Source organism: Lissotriton vulgaris, chromosome 11 (genome assembly GCF_964263255.1).
Source record: "Lissotriton vulgaris chromosome 11, aLisVul1.2, whole genome shotgun sequence".
Classification (NCBI taxonomy): domain Eukaryota; kingdom Metazoa; phylum Chordata; class Amphibia; order Caudata; family Salamandridae; genus Lissotriton; species Lissotriton vulgaris.
Genome location: NC_141699.1, coordinates 533,134,245 through 533,154,191, shown reverse-complemented (window position 1 = coordinate 533,154,191; position 19,947 = coordinate 533,134,245). Strand labels below are relative to the sequence as shown.

General features: G+C 44.8%; 1 protein-coding gene across 1 annotated transcript in view; it reads right to left on the bottom strand.

The window, feature by feature from the left end:
- LOC147683104 (fish-egg lectin-like) overlaps window positions 1–19,947 on the bottom strand; it is a 339,260-nt gene that overhangs the window by 79,715 nt on the left and 239,598 nt on the right. The window contains exon 3 of the mRNA XM_086944782.1: window positions 18,440–18,761. Within this exon, the coding sequence (XP_086800908.1) occupies window positions 18,440–18,761 (322 nt within the window). The remainder of the gene's footprint in view (window positions 1–18,439; window positions 18,762–19,947) is intronic.

Genomic DNA, 19,947 nt, shown 5'->3' with positions numbered 1-19,947 from the left:
TGATGGTGAATGCTGGTCCTCGCAGTCCCGGGGCCGGCGCCTCTCGCCTCCTCTGCGGCCACGGAGTTGGTCTTAGCCTTTCTCCTAGTACAGCGGCAAGTAGAGTTCTTGACAGCTACTCCAGTAGCGAAGGGTGGTTTTAACAGCGCAGCAGAGCAAAACAGCAACTCCTCAAAGCGAGCGGGATCTAGTAATTTTTAGTTAGTCCCAAGAAAATTCATTTGTAAAATTCCAACCTGAACTTCATGAATGTGTTTGCTACTGCGATACCTTGAGTGGACACCAGGGCCCAGATTAACAAAAATATGCAATGGGTGACGCAACCAGAGCAAACGTTTGGTTTTGTTTTTCCTTTTCAGTGCAAAACATGTTTTGTGCTGGAGGTTTGCTAATGTAACACAAAGTAGTGAGAAGCTGCTTTGAGTTACTCAGTATCAAGGGGGCTGGGGGCTCCATGGGTGGTACATGGGCATTTCCTTGCAACCATCCATGGTTTTTGATGCAAAACCTTATCTGCTAACAATAGTAGACAGAGTTTTAGGGCAAAAAATAACACCATTTGAAAGCAGGCTTTAAAATGAATGTGTACTGCAATGTAGAACACACATCCGAAGTTGGAAAAGTTTTGACGCTTGTCTAGGCATAGTATTTTGAACTCAAAGGGGCACCCTTTCAGTACAAATGCTATGCTAGACTCATGCAGGCATACTTGCACTAAGGAACAAAGGTATGTGAGTGGTGCTTGGCAGCCCAATTGTGTGCCAGAGCTAGGGAGAGAGCAAGATAGTTTGCAGATATGGCACTTTCCTGTCCTCTCTCCACACAATGCAGTACAGGAAATGTGAGTGCTATGTTGCATTGTGTGAAGGTTTTGCTAACCAGGACCTGAGAATGGGGTAAACACGTTTCAAAATGCGGAGGCTAAAGGAAAATACCTTTGTTGCTGTTCTAGCATAAATAACAAAGACTAACTTGGAGACCATTAGAATGCCCAAGTAGCTGACGGCTATCAGTGGAGCGGGAGAGTGAAGTAGGCCTGAGAGCATACCCCGTAGGTAAACTTTGGAAAATACTGAAGTGATTTGTGATGTGGAAGGGTTTCATTTTAGGAAGGCTCTAGCTCTCCAACTTCTTATGGAATCGCAAGATTGGAGATAGAAATGATACTGACGGATGGCACTCTTTAAATCTTTAGGATCTGAATTTAAAAAAGACCCATTTAGATCTCTTGACCATAATAAGCAAGCTAAGCAAGATAGAACCAATACTGAGCCTTACCCTTACATACCCTCCTCTCCTAGCAATTGGATCATGACTTGATGGTATATGATATCAAAGCTGACTGACAGATCTAACAGAACAACCGCTCAAGGGCAGCGGATGTACAGCATTATTCTGAGATCATCGTTCATAGATGTGTCCTTTGGCTCCAATCCTAGTCCTGGACTAAATCCTGTTAGTGATTCCCTTAAAAGGCTCTTTGTTTCTACATATGATTGGATTTGTGCCCAATTTTGCTGGGTAAGGAAGTAGGGAGATGGATTGGAAGTTTGTTATGTCATGTAATGTTAATTTTATTTATATAGCACATTAATGCCCAACGGCGTCTAAGTGCTGATTATTTCATGAATAGCGAGTGTGATCACGACTGCCGGCCGAGTTACCATGATTTAAACAGCCAGGTCTTTACAGCTATCCTAAAAGATAAAAAGTTGGATTCATTTTTAATGGTTAGGGGGAGTGTGCTCCATATTTTGGTCGCTTCGAAAACAATGCTCTTTCCACCCCATCTAGTTTTATTGAATCAGGGCTGTATCAATAAATTAGCCGAGGCAGATCGAAATTTCCTAGCTGGAACATACTGCCTGAAGCTGTGGTTCAGAAAGGCTGGGCCCAGGTTGTGAACTGCCTTATAGGTTAGGCAAAGTACCTTTAGGTAATTCTTTGTTTAATGGGGAGCCAGTGTAGTTAGGTCTCGACTACGCAGCGCGCATGCGCTCCATAGGCAAAAAGACCTTTTGAAATCGCTTTGGCTTTTCAACCAAAAACGTGCACGCGTTCCATTGCCTTCAATGGCAACGCGTGCACATGTGGCGATTCACTTGCGGGAGCGTGCGGCACCATATGGTAGCAATTATCGCTCCTGGCGCTGCACGCTCCCGCAAGTGAAACGCTTTCACTTAGCCCCTCCTTTTGCCCCTCCCCTGGCTGCCTCCTTTTAACGCGAGGAACGCGCTTGTTTTTACGGCTATGTCCAGACAGCCATTGGCACTTGGAGATTAACATGCAAATCTCAGTTGATATGTATCTAATTATAAGATTTCACTCTGTGTACCAGGATTGCTGAGAATAATGGCATACAGTGTCAAAACCATCTGAAATGTCACTAGTTTGCTATTTTCCCTTTTTCCTGTATGATTCATCCTGCAAATGTTTCATAATAACTGTTGCGATGTTTGCTGCTAGTTTTTGTTCCAGTGTGCGAGTGGGCATCTAGGCCTTTTGTTCATGGCAACAAATTAATATATTTTCCATTCGAAATATGTGGTTGCTATGACAAATGATGCATTTGTGGGCAAGTAAAAAATTTAGTGGTTCACGTGCCAACCTTGTTAGCTTCCCATGTGTCACTAATCTGAGTTAGTGCTAGTTATATGATGCAGGAGCTAGGTGCCAGTGGTAGGATTACAGGAGACTTAACCGCGCACATTATAGATCTACGACAGCAGCAGAATTCCATTTTTTTTCCATAGAACCATTGAAATGTTACCTAAAGCTAGGCCGTTTGCAATTTATGTTACATCAGTGTAATCTCACATAAAAAAGTCTAAAACTTTGAACATCTCTTTTAAACCATATACTTTCACAGCGCAATCTTCTCTATCAGTGCTTAATTTGTGCCGGTGTTTCCGGTGCTCTGCACTCGCACAAATTTCTTAACACCAGCAAGTGTTTATGAGGTGACACCAAATGGTGGTGTTCTGTTTCTAATTTTCTGCTGCCTTTATCAGAGCTGTGTTAACTTAAAAATGATAAATCTAGCACAAGGATAATGCTGGAATTGTATCTGGCAGACGTAGCAGAGCTGTTAACGGTACCAGCTACAGTGGAGTCCTATGGAATGCCTTGGGCCCTTGCACTTAATTATTTACAAATAAACAGTGACTTCCTTGCCATGCTGTACCTAAACAAGTATTTTCCACTGTAGCTCCAGGAAAGGTTTATACAGACACACAGATTCAGGCACAACGATTTAGAAAATATTGAAAGGAAAATGCATATAGAGAAGTATAGATGCACTGTTCTTAACTCCACACCAGAAGATATACTCACTGTCACAGTATACATGAGGAGTTGGGCATAGAAAGTCTATACATACTTACCTGTCGATATTTTTGCCCTGTCTCTTGGTATGACATTAAGGTACTACAGTGCTCCCTACTCAGTTTTCCAGACTCACACCCCCATCTGCATGTCTTTCGTCAATCTGAAGAAATGTTTTCAAGCCACTCCATTTTACACTTCAGAACACCCACATTTGTTCCTTAATTAGTTTTAAGCCGTGACAATGCTCTGTGATGTAGGGTGGTTTGTCACTCCTGTATTTCATTGGTGAGAATGAGGCTACACTTGAATGCATTTGGGAACATTGGGTTCAGAATGACAGCAGACAATCTGGTTTCTTGATGGATATACACACTTCCCCACACGTCCTTCCTCCTTTCAGCCTGGCAGTACCCAACTCCCTCTCTTCCAGGCGGTTCGTGATCCCCTTGTCGGGACAGGTCCTGCCCCCTCTTTTCCAAAAAAGCATTGGCATAGCCAATAGGCCTCGCTTTTGGGACCTTATAGCTATTTAGTTATGCAACACAATATCCTTGGTGCAACAACAGCAACTGTTACAAGGCTAAACACTTATAAGGTCCCAAAGGCGAGACCGATTGGCTATGCCATTGCTTGTTCTTTTAGCCTTTGAGCCACTTAGCAATGTTTAGGGATTTTTAGAAGGAGTCTTGCTGCAGCATTCTGTAATACCTGGAGTTTATTCAAATTATATGTTGGCGTTGTCAGAAGCAGGCTGTTGCAGTAATCTATTTTAGAGAGGACTAATGCTGTAATTACTGTCTTTTGTAGGCTGGCCGGTATAAAAGGTAGGATTTTCTTAATTTCTAAGAATAATAAACGTGGCGGAATTTACAGCATTTACTTGTTTTGTGAAGTTGAGTTTCGAATCTATAATCACTCCTAAGTTTTGTGCTTTATCTACTGGGGGGCGGGACTGGACCCATAGTGTTTGGCCATACGTCAGGGCCCCCAAAAAGTAATTCAGGCCCAAACAGCATCACCTCAGTTTTTATAGCATTTAGCTTAAGGCAGTTTCTCTCCATCCAGCTAAGGACGGCTATCATGCAGTTCTGAAATCTGTTTCCAGTACTCCCATAATTTTCCTCTATGGAGAACACAATATGAGTATTGTTAGTATAGGATGTGAGTGAAAAAACAAGCTTCCTTATGAGTTCTGCTAGTGGAGAGACATACATATTAAAAAGAGTGAGGCTCAGTGAAGATCCCTGTGGCACTCCACAAGGCAGGGAGGAAGAGTGAGAAGTGAAGTTGTCTAATTTCACTGCTTTCACTGGTTCTGGAATTCCGGATCCTGCTGTGATATGGTACCGAGGTCCAACACTCGTGTCACAAAATTCCATCGTACCATGACGAATTTGGTATCGGCCGACCGGTAATGATTAGGACATTATCCCTGTACATTTGCGTCATGATTGGGCGATGCTAACACCCTTAAATCATGGTTTCCGTTCCAACGCCACGGACTCCATTTTGTGAACGTCATCCATCTTATGCCTTGCCCTCATATAAGTCAATTGATTAAGGTCGAGCTTGATCTGAAAGGACACGTCCACCTTAGCTGACTTCCCCATGACCTGGCCGAACTGACTCTACCGCCTCCAGCCAAACCTGTTTGGGCAGCTCCTTGCCCAGTGGCCGAGTAAGATATCATCAAAGCACAACACGCCATAAACCATTCACCACCTACAGACCATGTTTTCTGCACACATACACCTGTCCAATTTCCTTGTTTATGGCCAGTTTTATGACAAGGAGGTGCCCTGTTTTATTGGGGTTTTCATCGATATCTGATTGTAATTCCGGGCTGGGCTGGGTCATCTATCACAAACTGGACATCTAAAATATGGGTTGGCCGTCATGACTTCGCGTTTTGCTCTATTGTGTGAATATGTCTATGACCATATCATAAACTCAAGAATTCTTGCCCGAAGTGTAAAACTGTGTATAAAAGGAGAAGGCTGGTTCTGTAAAAACTAACAGTCTCCTGAGAACTTACGGCCCGTGCTGTCGTACTTCTAGGACACATGTTACTTGGTTGCAACCAATAAAACTTGATCTTTGACTTCACCTAGAAGACTCTTGGTTTCTGTGGTCCGGAACAGGGAGCACTCAGAGGTCTTCGGGTGTGATCCCCTGGCACCACCGGGTTCCTAAAAACCCGGCACCTCAGTTGGCACCCAACTCGGGGCGGTATCAAGCGGTAACGGTCCAAGCCAGATGTTCGTGAGGAGCTTCGTGTGAAAATTCCAGAGGACGGCCAGCCACTTCAGCGACCCCTGTATGCCGACGTGGTTCCGAAAGTCTTTGCTGCGAGGTTCCCCGTGTCCCGACGGCTACTAAGGACTGCTGCCCTGACTATCGCCCTGTTTTGGACCCAGTGATCCTTGGTAGAGCGAAATGATAGGCGAGTCTTCTAGTGATGTCACCGATCTTCAATACTTCAGTTAAGTATAAGTGGAGCGTCTCCTAGTCCTTAGTTTGTTCTTAGTCTTTGGTATCCTTGAGGTACACTTTGTTTGGAACTTGCAAGCGCCAAAACCGAGGGATTCGTGTATTCACGAAAATATCATAGTTAGATAATCCCTTGAAGTTTGAAGCTAGACTAGTGAGCAAAGATGCCTGGTCTTAGCAGACTTGGAAACTTGTTTTGTCTTGGTTATAGTAAGGACTCCCGATTAAAGGATTCGTGTCCGGTTCCTCCGATTGGAACTCCAACATATGAGTTATATATAAAGCACGGAGTGAGGTATGGATAAAATACACCCGCAAGGATGGTGTTTTAAAATGGCCCCAATATGGTAGTTTTGACTCAGAAGTTTTAGATAACCTCGAGGTCAAACTGTTTAAGAAGAAAGCCCGGCCGGCGATGTTTGACTCTTTTCGCTTATGGCGCAAAGAAGCCAAACAGAAAGAAATAAAATTAGCTAAGAAGAATAAAAGAGGTATGTCGATGGTGCAAGCCGCCATCGCATACAGGGATAATGAGGAAGAGCAGGAAAATGAACAAATGCTCAGAAGCAAGAAACTAGCAGTAGATAAATGTTACCCGATGTTGCCCCATGAAGGACAAGATTCAAAGGGAACATCCGAGAAAGATCCATTAATGTCCCATTTATTGAACTCACCACCCCCATATACATCGAGTATTGTTGGACCCCCGAAGCGTTTCGTTATACCGCGCCCTGGCCTACGAAAAGCAGCTCTTGCACAAGCACCAGCTCCTCTTCAGCTGGTTCCTACTTCTCCCGCGCAGCCTTCTCAAGGGCCGCCGCCTTTGATACATACTCCGTCTACTTCTTCTACAACTTTGCCTACTGCTCCAACTATTTATCATGATACTACTTCTGCCACTGCCTCGACTTCTTCTGCTGTTGCTTCAACTTCCTCTTTACATCAGCCTGTCTTTTCTGGCGCATCTGCCTCTCCGCAAGCTTCCCCTTCCGTTCGACAAAGAGTGGCAAGTACTGTCACTGGTCTGTTCTCACCTTTCTTTGGGTCGCCTAAAACGACCCCTAAAACAGGACGTAGACAATTACGTAGTCAACTGCCTGATTATGAGGAAAGAGAAGTTCTGAATGAGTTAGCACGTAAATGGGTTACTGACACTGTTAGATACGATGTTCAGTCTGTTATGGAAGTCTTCCGACAATGAGATGCACCCACTCAGAGATACGTATTCGAAGAGATGTGTGTATATCTTTGGGAAGATTTGGAAACAAATGATCCCAAACGCAAAATGCAGGAATTATTTCGTATGCGTTTCAAATTCTATGAAGGCATGATTGTAGGTGCCGATGTTGAAAAAGCAATAGATCTGTTATTATCCTATAGGAGTAAGGGAAATGTGTCTAGATCATTGTATGAGGATGATGTGTCAGGTAGGAAAAAGGCAAGACAATACCCCATGAGAGAAGTTCCTCCAGTTTGGAGGGAAGGTGATGCGAATGCACATCCACCTGTTCCACCGCATTTCCAGCGTGTATGGGTACATGTCCCTTGGAAAAGATCTGAAGTGTTAGCACTCAAGCAGACATTACCTGATCCACGTAAAAATCCCGCAGGGTATTATAAGGAGTTATCACAGACTGCCAGCTCATGTATAATGAATTTAGCAGATGTAGACATGCTGTTTGGGAACGTCGTTCCACAGCCTTTATGGAGTAAGATCCGCCATACAGATCATGATCAAGAACTAGGGGACTCCTGGGCTAATATTGCTGGTACAGATGCTAGACAAGTTGGTGGTTCTAAACCAGAGCCTTTAGTAGCAGAACTTCCTGGTAGAATTATCATGTACATGAAGACCTTAATGCCTGAGTTACGTGTCAATTGGGATAAGTTATCTGCGTGCAAGCAGAAGAAAGATGAGAATGTGTCTGACTTTTTCACGAGATTTGAAGAGACTTTCGTCGATCATAGTGGTCAGGATATGGCTACCGAGGGTGGCCAAAGATTGTTCGTAGACAAGTTCGTACATAATCTGCTTCCCGAACTATGTAGTAAATTGAAAGATTCAGAGAGTGCTTGGGCTGTTTCCACGTCAGCACAGATTTTAGCCACAGCCCAGTACTACGAAAATAGGCGCAAGGACGAGCTAGATAAGGCAGACAAAAAGACTAAAGATTTAAAGACCAAAGCTCTTCTCCAGCAAGCCTATCCGCCTCGCACACCTAGTCAGCCCAATTATCAACGACCACAGCAGTATTCGAGAAACGCGCAAGGAAACGAGTTTTCCCATCAGCGTTTACCATACGGCCCGAATCAGTGTGCCTATTGCAAAGAAGAGGGTCATTTCAAGAATAATTGTCCAGCACAACGTCTGAATGGTGCCTCTGGAGCTTCTGGTGCTCGAGGTAGAGGTGTTCAACAGGCTCCTAGGGTTAGGGGTCGTGGAAATTTCCCCCAGAATAACACTTCCTTTCCGCCTCAGAATTCCATGAATAGCTTTGATCAACAAAATAATGCGTCCTCCAGATCAGCTCAGTACTATGCTGATGACTATTACGCAGAAAACGAGAATGAGGGTAATAATTGCTAGGACAGCCATGGACAAAGAGAGGGAGTTGTTTCAGTTCCAGTAGATCAGAATGGACCTTATGTCGAGGTGATTAAATCAGGAGTGTCAGAGCCATTTCTGCTGGATACTGGTGCTACAAAAAGTTCGATTATGCACTCAAAACTTCCTGGTGCACCTTTGTCTGGCGAAATGAATGTTTCAGTAGGTTTCTCTGGCGCCCCTGTTAGAAACCCGATCTCTAGTCCTATGGCCCTTTCTATTGGCCCATGCGAATTAGAAGCACCCCTCATCCTTACAACAGGTTGTGGCGAAAATTTGTTAGGTTTGGATTTGTTAAAGAGATTATATGCGACTTTGTACTGTTCTCCTTCGGGAGTACAACTAACCCTTGGTAAGAAAGTGATTTCCCCAATGTATTTGTCCAAGGAAGATATTCCGACTGAATTGTCATCCCTCCCGGATATACTTTGGGCTACTGGTTCTAATGATGTAGGTTGTTTGGAGATAGCACCGTATGTCATAACGTTGAAAGCCAATGTTAGGTTGCCACGAATCCCCCAATACAAGATCTCTAGCGAATGTGAAAAAGCGTTGCTAGCGATCATTTACGATCTGATTGAGAAAGATGTCATTGAGGAAACAACAGGCAACATTTGTAACAGTCCTATTTTGCCTGTCTTAAAGCGTACTGATCCTTCACAGCCTCCTGTATACAGATTTGTGATTGATCTTAGAGAAGTAAATAAGATCGTTGTACCGCAGTTTCCAGTCGTCCCCGACATTACTGCCTTATTGACAATGGTTCCAGCTTCAGCCACTTGGTTTTCGGTGATTGACCTGAAGAACGCCTTCTTCAGCATCCCGATCGCCGAGGAGAGCAGAGACATTTTTGGCTTCAATTTAGGAGGACGAAGCTTCCGCTTCAAAGCACTCCTCAGGGCTACTGTGAGAGTCCATCCATATTCAGTCAGGCTCTGAAAACGCAACTCGGTACGATTGTTCTATCTGATGGTGCGACTCTGGTTCAGTATGTAGACGATCTACTGATCGCTACAGATACTGAAGAAATTTGCAAGCAAGCCACACTGTCGTTGTTGCGTCATTTATGTGACATGAAGCATAAAGTCTCACTTCCAAAATTACAATTTTGCCGACAAGAAGTGACCTACCTAGGTCACATCTTATCGAAGGAGGGAAGGAGACTGACCCCAGAAAGAATACAGGTAATCGCAGGATTGAGTGCCCCAAGGACACAGAGAGAAGTTCGGGCTTTCTTGGGCATTACATCGTACTGTAGACAATGGATACCAAATTTCTCCCTATTGGCCAAACCTTTACTGGCACTACTCTGCAAAGACACACCCAATCCTATGCCTTTGTCTGACGACTGTTAGACAAGTTTCCATGAGTTGCCCGAAGCATTGTGTTCGGCTCCTGTGTTGGGCAACCCCGACTACAGTAAGCCTTTTACGTTATATGTCCATGAGAAGGAAGGTTGCGCATTATCAGTACTGACACAATACTTTGGAGACAAACAGCGCCTATGCGCGTATTTCTCAGCGACTCTAGATCCCGTAGCTAAGGCATTACCAAGTTGCTTGAGGGCCACTGCTGCAGCAGCTGTCTGTATTCGACAGTCCGCTGGGTTAGTCATGAATATTACCCTGATCGTTATGGTCCCACATGCAGTAGACATTTTACTGAACAGAACAAAAACGCAGCATTTAACTAGCGCCCGACTGTCCAGCTATGAGCTGACACTATTAGGGAGCCACATACACATAAAGAGGTGCGATACTCTTAACCCCGCCACGTTATTACCTATTTCGGCAGAGATAGATGAGGTTGAAAAACACGATTGCTGCTTTAGGACAGAAGAAGAGACAAAAGGGAGAGTAGACTTGCAGGACACCCCCCTTCCTGAATGTAATGATACTCTATGGGTTGATGGTTCATGCTTCAAGTTGCCAAATGGTGATACGACTGCAGCATATGCTGTAACAACATTGCACACTATTGTAGATACCGCACGCATCCCCCAGAATTCCGCGCAAGCAGCAGAGCTAATAGCGCTTACAAGAGCATGTGTGTTGGCAAAAGGAAAGCGAGTGAATGTGTATACTGATAGCCAATACGCCTTTGGCGTAGCCCATAGTTTCGGACGATTGTGGCGTGAACGTGGGTTCCTGACGTCACATGGTGCAAAAATCCAACATGGTCAGCTAGTTAACGAGCTCCTCGAGTCACTGACCTTGCCGCTACAAGTTGCGATTGTAAAGTGCAGTGCACATAGAAAGATTCAAGATGATGTTGGTCGTGGGAATGCATTTGCCGACGAGGTCGCGAAAGAGATTGCAAGGAACACAATGAGTCGGATCTATGTTGTAGGTCCTGCTAGATGGATCCCCGATGTGGGTATGTGTGAGGACACTATAGAAAGTGTAAAGTCCATACAAGCTGATGCCACCGGAGAAGAGGTGAATGAATGGAGAGAAAGCAAGGGAAGATTGGATGCAAATGGTTGTTGGGTCGAATTGTCAGAACACCAACGATGGCTGTTACCCGACGCATATGTGCTTGCAGTGGTGACAATGGCCCATGGAATGGCGCACATCAATGTAAAAGGAATCTGTAAACTGTTGGACTCCAGTATGGCAGAATAGTGGTATCCCAAAATGCACAGAGAATTTGGTCAGGAACTGTATGGTGTGTTTGAAGTACAATCCCGGTAGGGGAACACCAACTCCAGCGGGTCATTTTGCGCCTCCAACGTACCCGTTCGAGGTTTTGCAGCTCAACTTCATCCACATGGAGAGGTGCAACAATCTGAAATACGTGCTTGTTGTTGTTTGCGCTTTCTCCAGGTGGGTGGAAGCGTACCCTCTCAAGGACAACACTGCCTTGTCAACTGCCAAAGCCCTTGTCAAGGAATTCTTCCCTAGGTTTGGGATGCCTAGAATGGTCTGGAGTGATAATGGAAGTGAATTCCTGGGACGGGTGATGAAGAGAGTGTGCGAATGTCTAGGCATCCACCAGAAATTCCACGCTGCAAACCACCCCCAATCAGCAGGTCTAGTAGAGGGCTATAACGGCACCGTAAAGCTCAAACTAGCCAAGATCCAAGCCAGCACAGGTCTTAAATGGCCTGACGCCTTGCCTTTAGCACTCCTATCTACCAGAATGATTGTCCATTCTAGACTGGGACTTAGCCCACACGAGATCATGTTCGGGCGCCCAGCAAATATATGGGGGGTACAGAGGCCCAGAAGGCTCAGTGAGATAGAGCACCCTGTACTGCTTGATTATTTACACGAATTGACAACTAAACTGCATATTTTACATCAACAGGTCCACAGCTCCTCTCCACCGGCGTCTGATGATCCAGGCCACGCCATCAAACCTGGCTCCTGGGTCCTAGTCCGGAACTTCAGGCGAACCAAGAACGAGGAGCCTCGTTGGACTGGACCTTTCCAGGTCCTGCTATCTACCTGTTCTGCAGTACGTGTCCACGGTAAAAAACATTGGGTGCACAGCGCCCATTGTAAACGGGTCCCACTGCCCCTTCCATATGACCGGTGGGTCCAGAACGGAATCGCTGCCTCTGAGACTGAAACTGTACCTCACTTTACACTCTTCAGAGATGCACGACTGAAAGGAACTGGTACAGAAAAGGAGAGTGATCGTATTTTGCAAGGATTTGTGCCACCGTCAATGCAGTTGGACACTACAGAACCTGAAACATTGTTCAAAGACCACACCGTACCTGGGAAGCAACGATATAATCTGAGGTCGAGAAAAAGGGACTAATAAAAAGTGCACTTATGTAACTCTCTTTCCCCTAAGAACTATTTTTGATTTTACAGCTCTCTCGCCCAGGGAACTTGCTCATTTTTGATATTCGAACCGCCATCCGGTTCTGCTGCTAGGGCCGCGGTTGAAGTCTGAGGAGTGCAGCTGGGGACGCCTAGGTCAACGGTTCTGGTCGGTCTGAGGGAATTAACCCGGACTGGACAGAGCGCAATTCTTGGCAGAATCAAACTCCCACCGCGGGCAGCAACCAGAGGATGGAGTTCCCGAGGGTAGAGAGACCTGCCAGACCCATGAACTTTAAAAAGCAAATATGCACCGTGATGGCCAAAAAGAGATTCTTGATAGTATGTATTTTACTGTTGTGCAGCATAACGATGTTCTTGATTAGCTTTACTTTATCCACGTTCCAAGTTACCCTTATAAATAACACTCAGCCCACACCTCCTCCTACTGTTCCCACACACTCCTTTCACCCTTTGCCTGAACACGAGTCCGCCAGAAGACTAGAATTTGTAAACAACTCATTCATCCAGCTCCTACACCAGCACCAGTCCGTAATGAACACATCGAACTGTTGGATATGTGGACTTATGCCGCACACAGCCGATAGGGGCATCCCGTACTTCGTCCTGCCATTCAGTTACTATGGTTCTCTGTGGGCTTTCCAGACAATGTTCCTGTTTGCCATAGAACCATATTCCCCGCGTCCCATAGGGAGCAATGTCAGCAACAAGGCACTAGTGGCAGGAATACGAAATATGAGCAGGGATATTGACACGTCTCGGACAATTCCCAAAGATGAGTTTACCCCGTACAGTAGATGGAACAGCACTCGGTATGGGATTTCTTTGAGTAAGAGCCAGAAATCGAAGAAATCCTCACTAGTTTGGGTAGTACCCCACCGAGGTCACCTATGTCTGCAAGGTATTGGTAGGGATCCCAAAGCATAGTTGGGGAAGAGCGTGTGCACGGAAACGTATGTGTTCGCATCCCGAACTTCCCCTCCATTCTCGGCGGCTAAGGGTACATACTTCGTCTGCCATGACAAAGCATACACATGGTTGCCCCCTGACTTCTCGGGCACATGTTTCATCTCGTTTCTGCTGCCACCCACCTACACGGCCAGGGCAGATTACCATCGGACAAGGACAGTTAGGGGTGTGTCGTAAGTCAAGACGACACTGCGGGTCAAGAGTTTGGGGACTTCGCAAAGGGTTTTCTGCCGTTTTTGGGGCCTATGGTGAACAGTAGGAACATTCGCCAGTTAACAAGGGTAGTTGAATCCGCCGTGACTGAGACGGGACGGTGCCCTTAGTAACCTGACTGCCGAGCTTCAATCGGACCGACTTATGACCCTTCAAAATCGGATTGCTCTAGATGTCATACTCGCAGACCGTGGTGGTGTATGTAGAGTGATCCAATCCAGTTGCTGCATTTTCATCCCCGATAATGCTCCGACAGTGTACCAGGCCATCTCCAAATTACACAAAATCTCTGATTCCCTTCAATTGGAAAAAGGGGATTGGTCCTTGCTCGGGTGGTTCTGGGAACTGATATCTGCCTGGGGATGGAAAACTCTGATCTTCATTGGGATGATCTTAGCCATTCTGTTTATGTTCTGCCTGTTTGTGCAGTGCGCTCCTGCAATATGTGGCCTTTGTGCTACTTCATGTGTAAGGAAGCCTGTGTCGAGGGACGAATTGAGCAACAGAATGATGCTACAGCAACATCTCCATGAATTCATCAATACAGATTAGGACTCAGATTAGCATGAGTTATTGCCTAAATATGAGGGCAAAAGGAGGATCTGTGGTTCTGGAATTCCAGATCCTGCTGTGATATGGTACCGAGGTCCAACACTCGTGTCACAAAATGCCATCGTACCATGACGAATTTGGTATCGGCAGACCGGTAATGATTAGGACATTATCCCTGTACATTTGCGTCATGATTGGGCGATGCTAACACCCTTAAATCATGGTTTCCGTTCCAAACCCACGGACTCCATTTTGTGAACGGCATCCATCTTATGCCTTGCCCTCATATAAGTCAATTGATTAAGGTCGAGCTTGATCTGAAAGGACACGTCCACCTTAGCTGACTTCCCCATGACCTGGCCGAACTGACTCTACCGCCTCCAGCCAAACCTGTTTGGGCAGCTCCTCGCCCAGTGGCCGAGTAAGATATCATCAAAGCACAACACGCCATAAACCATTCACCACCTACAGACCATGTTTTCTGCACACATACACCTGTCCATGTTCCTTGTTTATGGCCAGTTTTATGACAAGGAGGTGCCCTGTTTTATTGGGGTTTTCATCGATATCTGATTGTAATTCCGGGCTGGGCTGAGTCATCTATCACAAACTGGACATCTAAAATATGGGTTGGCCGTCATGACTTCGTGTTTTGCTCTATTGTGTAAATATGTCTATGACCATATCATAAACTCAAGAATTCTTGCCTGAAGTGTAAAACTGTGTATAAAAGGAGAAGGCTGGTTCTGTAAAAACGAACAGTCTCCTGAGAACTTAAGGCCCGTGCTGTCGTACTTCTAGGACACATGTTACTTGGTTGCAACCAATAAAACTTGATCTTTGACTTCACCTAGAAGACTCTTGGTTTCTGTGGTCCGGAACAGGGAGAACTCAGAGGTCTTCGGGTGTGATCCCCTGGCACCACCGGGTTCCTAAAAACCCAGAACCTCAGTTCTCGATTTGCCAAGTAGGATTTTAGTAGCCTTCAAGCCTGTCCTGCAATTGCACATGTCTTTTGGTGGTTTAGTAGTAGTTGGTGGTTGCCAGTGTCAAAAGCCGCCAAGAGATCAAGCAGAATCAGGGCAGCTCCTTTTCCCTGGTCTAAGACCTGCCTGATCTCTTCAGTTACCTGGAGCAATGCTGTCTCTGTGCTGTGGTGGCCTGTCCAAAAGCCAAACAGTGTGTTATCTAAAAGTTTGTTTGCCTCAACAAAGGAGACCAATTGTTTGTTCAAGAAAGTTTCCACTATTTTTGCAGGCAGTGGGAGACTGGAGATTGGTCTGTAATTCCCTGGATCCTTTTGATCAAGGGATGCTTGTAGGATCATCTCAGTTAAATCCCAGTTTATATAATGGAGGGTGTGCTATTGCTCACTTTAATTCATTAGACACCATTGCAAATTCAAGAGAGGAGTTTATGATTTTTATTATGAGGGGCTCCATATCAGTGCATGTATCCCTTAAGGTATGTGCTGGGTAAACATCCAAAGATGATCCTACTGGACTACTGTGGCTCAAGAGAGTTTCAATTTACTCCCATTAAATGACCTCAAATCCAAAATAGAGCTGAACTGTTGCCTATTTTATGTCATGAGTTAGCATTGAATCATATAATAGTTCGTTTTTTTGCAGCTCTGATGCCACAATTATAGCTATTCAATACAAGGATGTATTTTATTTTGTCAGACTGCTTATCATAACCTGTACGCCAAGTGGTCTTGAGCTTTCTTAGGACTAACATTTGCATTATTAAGTTGGTGATAAGCAATCTGCATTTGTTAAATTGAGGGTCAACCACCGCTTTTTTAGTTTGCTGTTTTATGACACTCTTTGCTGATACTTTACCAATATGTCAAAATATATGCAGTAGTAGTCAGAAGTGGCAGCTCCTACACTAGGGTAGAGGAGCCTTGCCCCACTGAACAAACGGAAAAATAACATGATAATAACTATTGTTATTCTCGTGGTATTTTCCCTATAGCTTTCAGTGTCCCTTTGCTGGGGTTGGCTTGCCAAAGCAGGAGAGGAGTGCTATTCACTCCCAAAGTGTTCATGAAGTGTTTGGCTGGCACTCATTGCAGCGTTGTGATTGGCTCAGAGGAGCCTGTCTGCTGGGTGCTTCCTCCTGGCGGCCGGGAGTCTGCAGGAAGATGACGTAAGAAGTAGGAGAGGCGGGAGCCTGCCGGCTGGTGGGCTGGCCATTCCAGGTAAGTAGGTTTTATATTTTGTATTGTGTCCCAACCGTTGGAGTGATTAAACGTGGATTACATTCAAAGTCAAAGAATCATTCAAAGTATCCGCTCAAATGTTAATGTATCAACGACAAACCAGATCATTATAAATTGTTAGAGCTTGTATCATAAACTCCACCGGCCAGTTGAAAAATTCATTATTAATTGAGGGAGATTGGTAAATTTAGCTGCAGTATGTCAATTCCTCCTTCTTCCAGTTGGGATACAATATCTCTCAAAAGATGAGCATCCGAGAGAAAATAAATGGTTCATGCTAAATAAAGATGCTTTATTAGCAATATTAGAGTTGTTATTACTACAACACATCAGCATGGACTATGAAAATCAGAATAGTGAGTGATAAGCATGGGCGAATTTTGCGAATCTGGCGTTCGCGAATTTTGCGAATTTGCAAACTCGCAATCCGCAAAATTCGCGAATTCTCGCGAATTTGCGGATTTTTTTTTGTGTTCGCAAGGATTTCTGCCAGTTCGTAAGGATTTCTGACAGTTCACGAGGGTTTTGTAACAGTTCGCAATTGCGAACTTACATGTCGGTTCGCAACGGTCACGATTATGTTGTTTCTACGTCTGGTTCATCATCACAGGTTCCCAGCACCCTCTGTTTCACCCCTGCCACCCTCTGTTTCACCCATGCCACCCTCTGGTACATTAATGCCTTATGCCACCCTCTGGTTCAACATCACTGTAGATTACGGGGAGAAAAAGCAAGCACACCTGCCTGCTTCAACTGACATGAATTAATTTGGGGTTGATTTATTAATGTGTCACTGTTTTAAAATTCCAGTCTGGCACCTGCTTCCTTATCTGTAATTTGCTTTCTGTTGCAGTGCAATATTTTTCCAGGACCTTTGTGGCCTACTTATAGCTATTCTATGAGCCTGCTGTGAGGGTCAGAGGAGTGTCATACAATTGTTGCAACTAGCAAATGAACTGGGAATTTGCGGATTTTTTTTTTGGTGTTCGCAAGGATTTCTGCCAGTTCGCAAGGATTTCTGACAGTTCGCGAAGGTTTTGTAACAGTTCGCAATTGCGAACTTACATGTCGGCTCGCAACGGTCACGATTATGTTGTTTCTACGTCTGGTTCATCATCACAGGTTCCCAGCACCCTCTGTTTCACCCCTGTCACCCTCTGTTTCACCCATGCCACCCTATGGTACATCAATGCCTTATGCCACCCTCTGGTTCATCATCACTGTAGATTATGGGGGGGAAAAGCAAGCACACCTGCCTGCTTCAACTGACATGAATTAATTTGGGGTTGATTTATTAATGTGTCACTGTTTTAAAATTCCAGTCTGGCACCTGCTTCCTTATCTGTAATTTGCTTTCTGTTGCAGCGCAATTTTTTTTCCAGGACCTTTGTGGCCTACTTGTAGCTATTCTATGAGCCTGCTGTGAGGGTCAGAGCAGGGTCATACAATTGTTGCAACTAGCAACTAAACTCTGGGGGGGCCCTTGTCAGGAAGCACTACAGGGAACAGTTACTAATGATGAGTTTGAACTTTTGAACCTGCTTTCCCTTTTGCAAAACTCGTTTTTCTGCAGAACAGCATTACAGCAACTGTAATGCCCCACCAAGCTTATATGAGAAAGTTGATTTCTAATCCAAAAGTTATCCAAAGAAAATCAAAAGGCCTCAAATCCAAAAAAGTGCAGGCAAATGTCAACCTGAGGAGTTATTCTGATAAAAATCATCATTTTCAGAAGGTCTATGCTGCTTGCTAGTAGATTTCTTGTGCAGAATTGCAATTTTTGTAATTTTGCGAGTGCGAGATTGTTGCTGCCCGCCGCACCTACATGTTCGCAATTGCGAACTTACACCGCAAAGAAAAAAATCCGCTGAGTGCGAATTTGCGGATTTTGCGGGAAATTCGCGAATCTCGCGGATTGCGAATTTACCGAAAATCCGCAAAATCCGCGAGCGTAACGGGTTTTCCGCCCATGCTTAGTGAGTGACATTATCTGATTTAATTGTGAGCCACCTAAAAGTATATGGTAATATGAGTGAGTGGGATGGGGCCCTTTCATTGCTCTGAGGTTTTAGAATTTGGAAAAAGCTCTTCCATAAAGCACTGCAGAGCCATAGTGGGGAAGAGGCTTAGTTCCGGTAGTGGAGGTCCAAACATATGCTTAGCCTTCTTCATGAGAAACGCTGCGACCCATAAACAGACTACAATTAAAATGTTCATACAACTTCTCTAGAGAAAGACACTTCCACATCTCCTCTACCTCACCTGCGATATACCGCTCCTTCACCAGTCACTCCATACACAGACCCATCAGTACCAACTTCGATCATCGAGAGTTTGCCAGCTACTTGCTGCCACACGGTTCCCTGGCAGAAAGTTGGAGTGATACCAAAACGGAAATGGATGTCATCAGTAGAGTTGACTCCCCAGCACCCAAGAGGTCCACAGGTGTAGTACTTCATCTCCCCTTGAATCCGGGACCAGGCTCTTGATGATGTGGTGGGGTTGCTCATGCAGAACACAGCATAGTTGTAGGTGACACCAGAGATATATGTGGCTCCTCCAGCATCAATCTGCTTCAGTCCCCCTAAAATCAACATGACAACAGAAACTGAGAAAATCATAGAGAGTCACCAAAGGAATTGAGATTAGCAAAGAATAAATACTACCAGGGCTCCGGAGTGATCTGAGGCAACGAAGCAGAACTTGATAAAAATAATCGAAACAAGAGAGCACAATGTTATCCAAGAGGACCAGAGCCAAAGCAGATTTTCAGGAGGAATCATCAACATGGACGGATGTTATCCTGGCATTGTTGGACAAGTCTATCTTAAACAATAAATGCAAAAAACTATGACACTTAAACAAAGTCTACCCAGGCTTCTACGCCCCCCATTTGTAGTACTGCCCCTGAAAACAAGATGAAAGTGCCCCTCTTAATGAACATGGCTGGAGAATTGTCTGCAGCTACCATACAACACTTTATCTTTAACTGTTTTCACTTAGACATCTACAAACCCACCCCTCCTATCAGTCCTACTCAGCACTACTGAAATAAACACTCTAGCAAACCAGTCTTCATCACTGAAGTCAGAACCCAAATTCACCAACTGTATTTACACTTTACAAAGAATAGGATTTACAGAATGACAGACTTTGTGAGAGAAGAAACAAAGATGCAATGTCTCCAAGCACATAGTTTGTTGCAATAGTCAGTATATATTGCACTACACACATTGTGAGAACTGGCAAAGTGAATGTAAAAGACAGCAAAGGAGATTCACATGGAAAGCATGTACACGTCATGAAATGTTACCAATCTCTCTTGCCAGTCAGTAAACAAGCTGTCCATGAGGTACTGGCCACTATATATTCAGATTAGCAAGCCCACAAGGCCCAGAATCCACCCTGCCATAAGACCATCTAGGTCACCGCTCATGAGCTACAATAATGAGGCTCCTCAGTCACAGATCTAGTGATGCCATTCTGCCAGTGACCAGGAGAGATCACCCTGGACCATTCTTGCCAGATTTCACCTAATTGGTTCAGTAGCAAAGAAAAAGCTTTGTTGTGGTAAAAAAGAGATTGCTAGAAATGGATCTCATATACATGCAAGGCTCAAAATAGCAGCAGAAGGAAATCCTGGCATTTTCAGATGCTGAAAGAAGCAAGGGAAAGATGGAGGATGAAGAATTGGAGTCACAACCCATTGGTGAGTCCTCTACAGGACAGAGACCGAGGGCATCAATGAAAATAAACTAATGTTCCAGTGA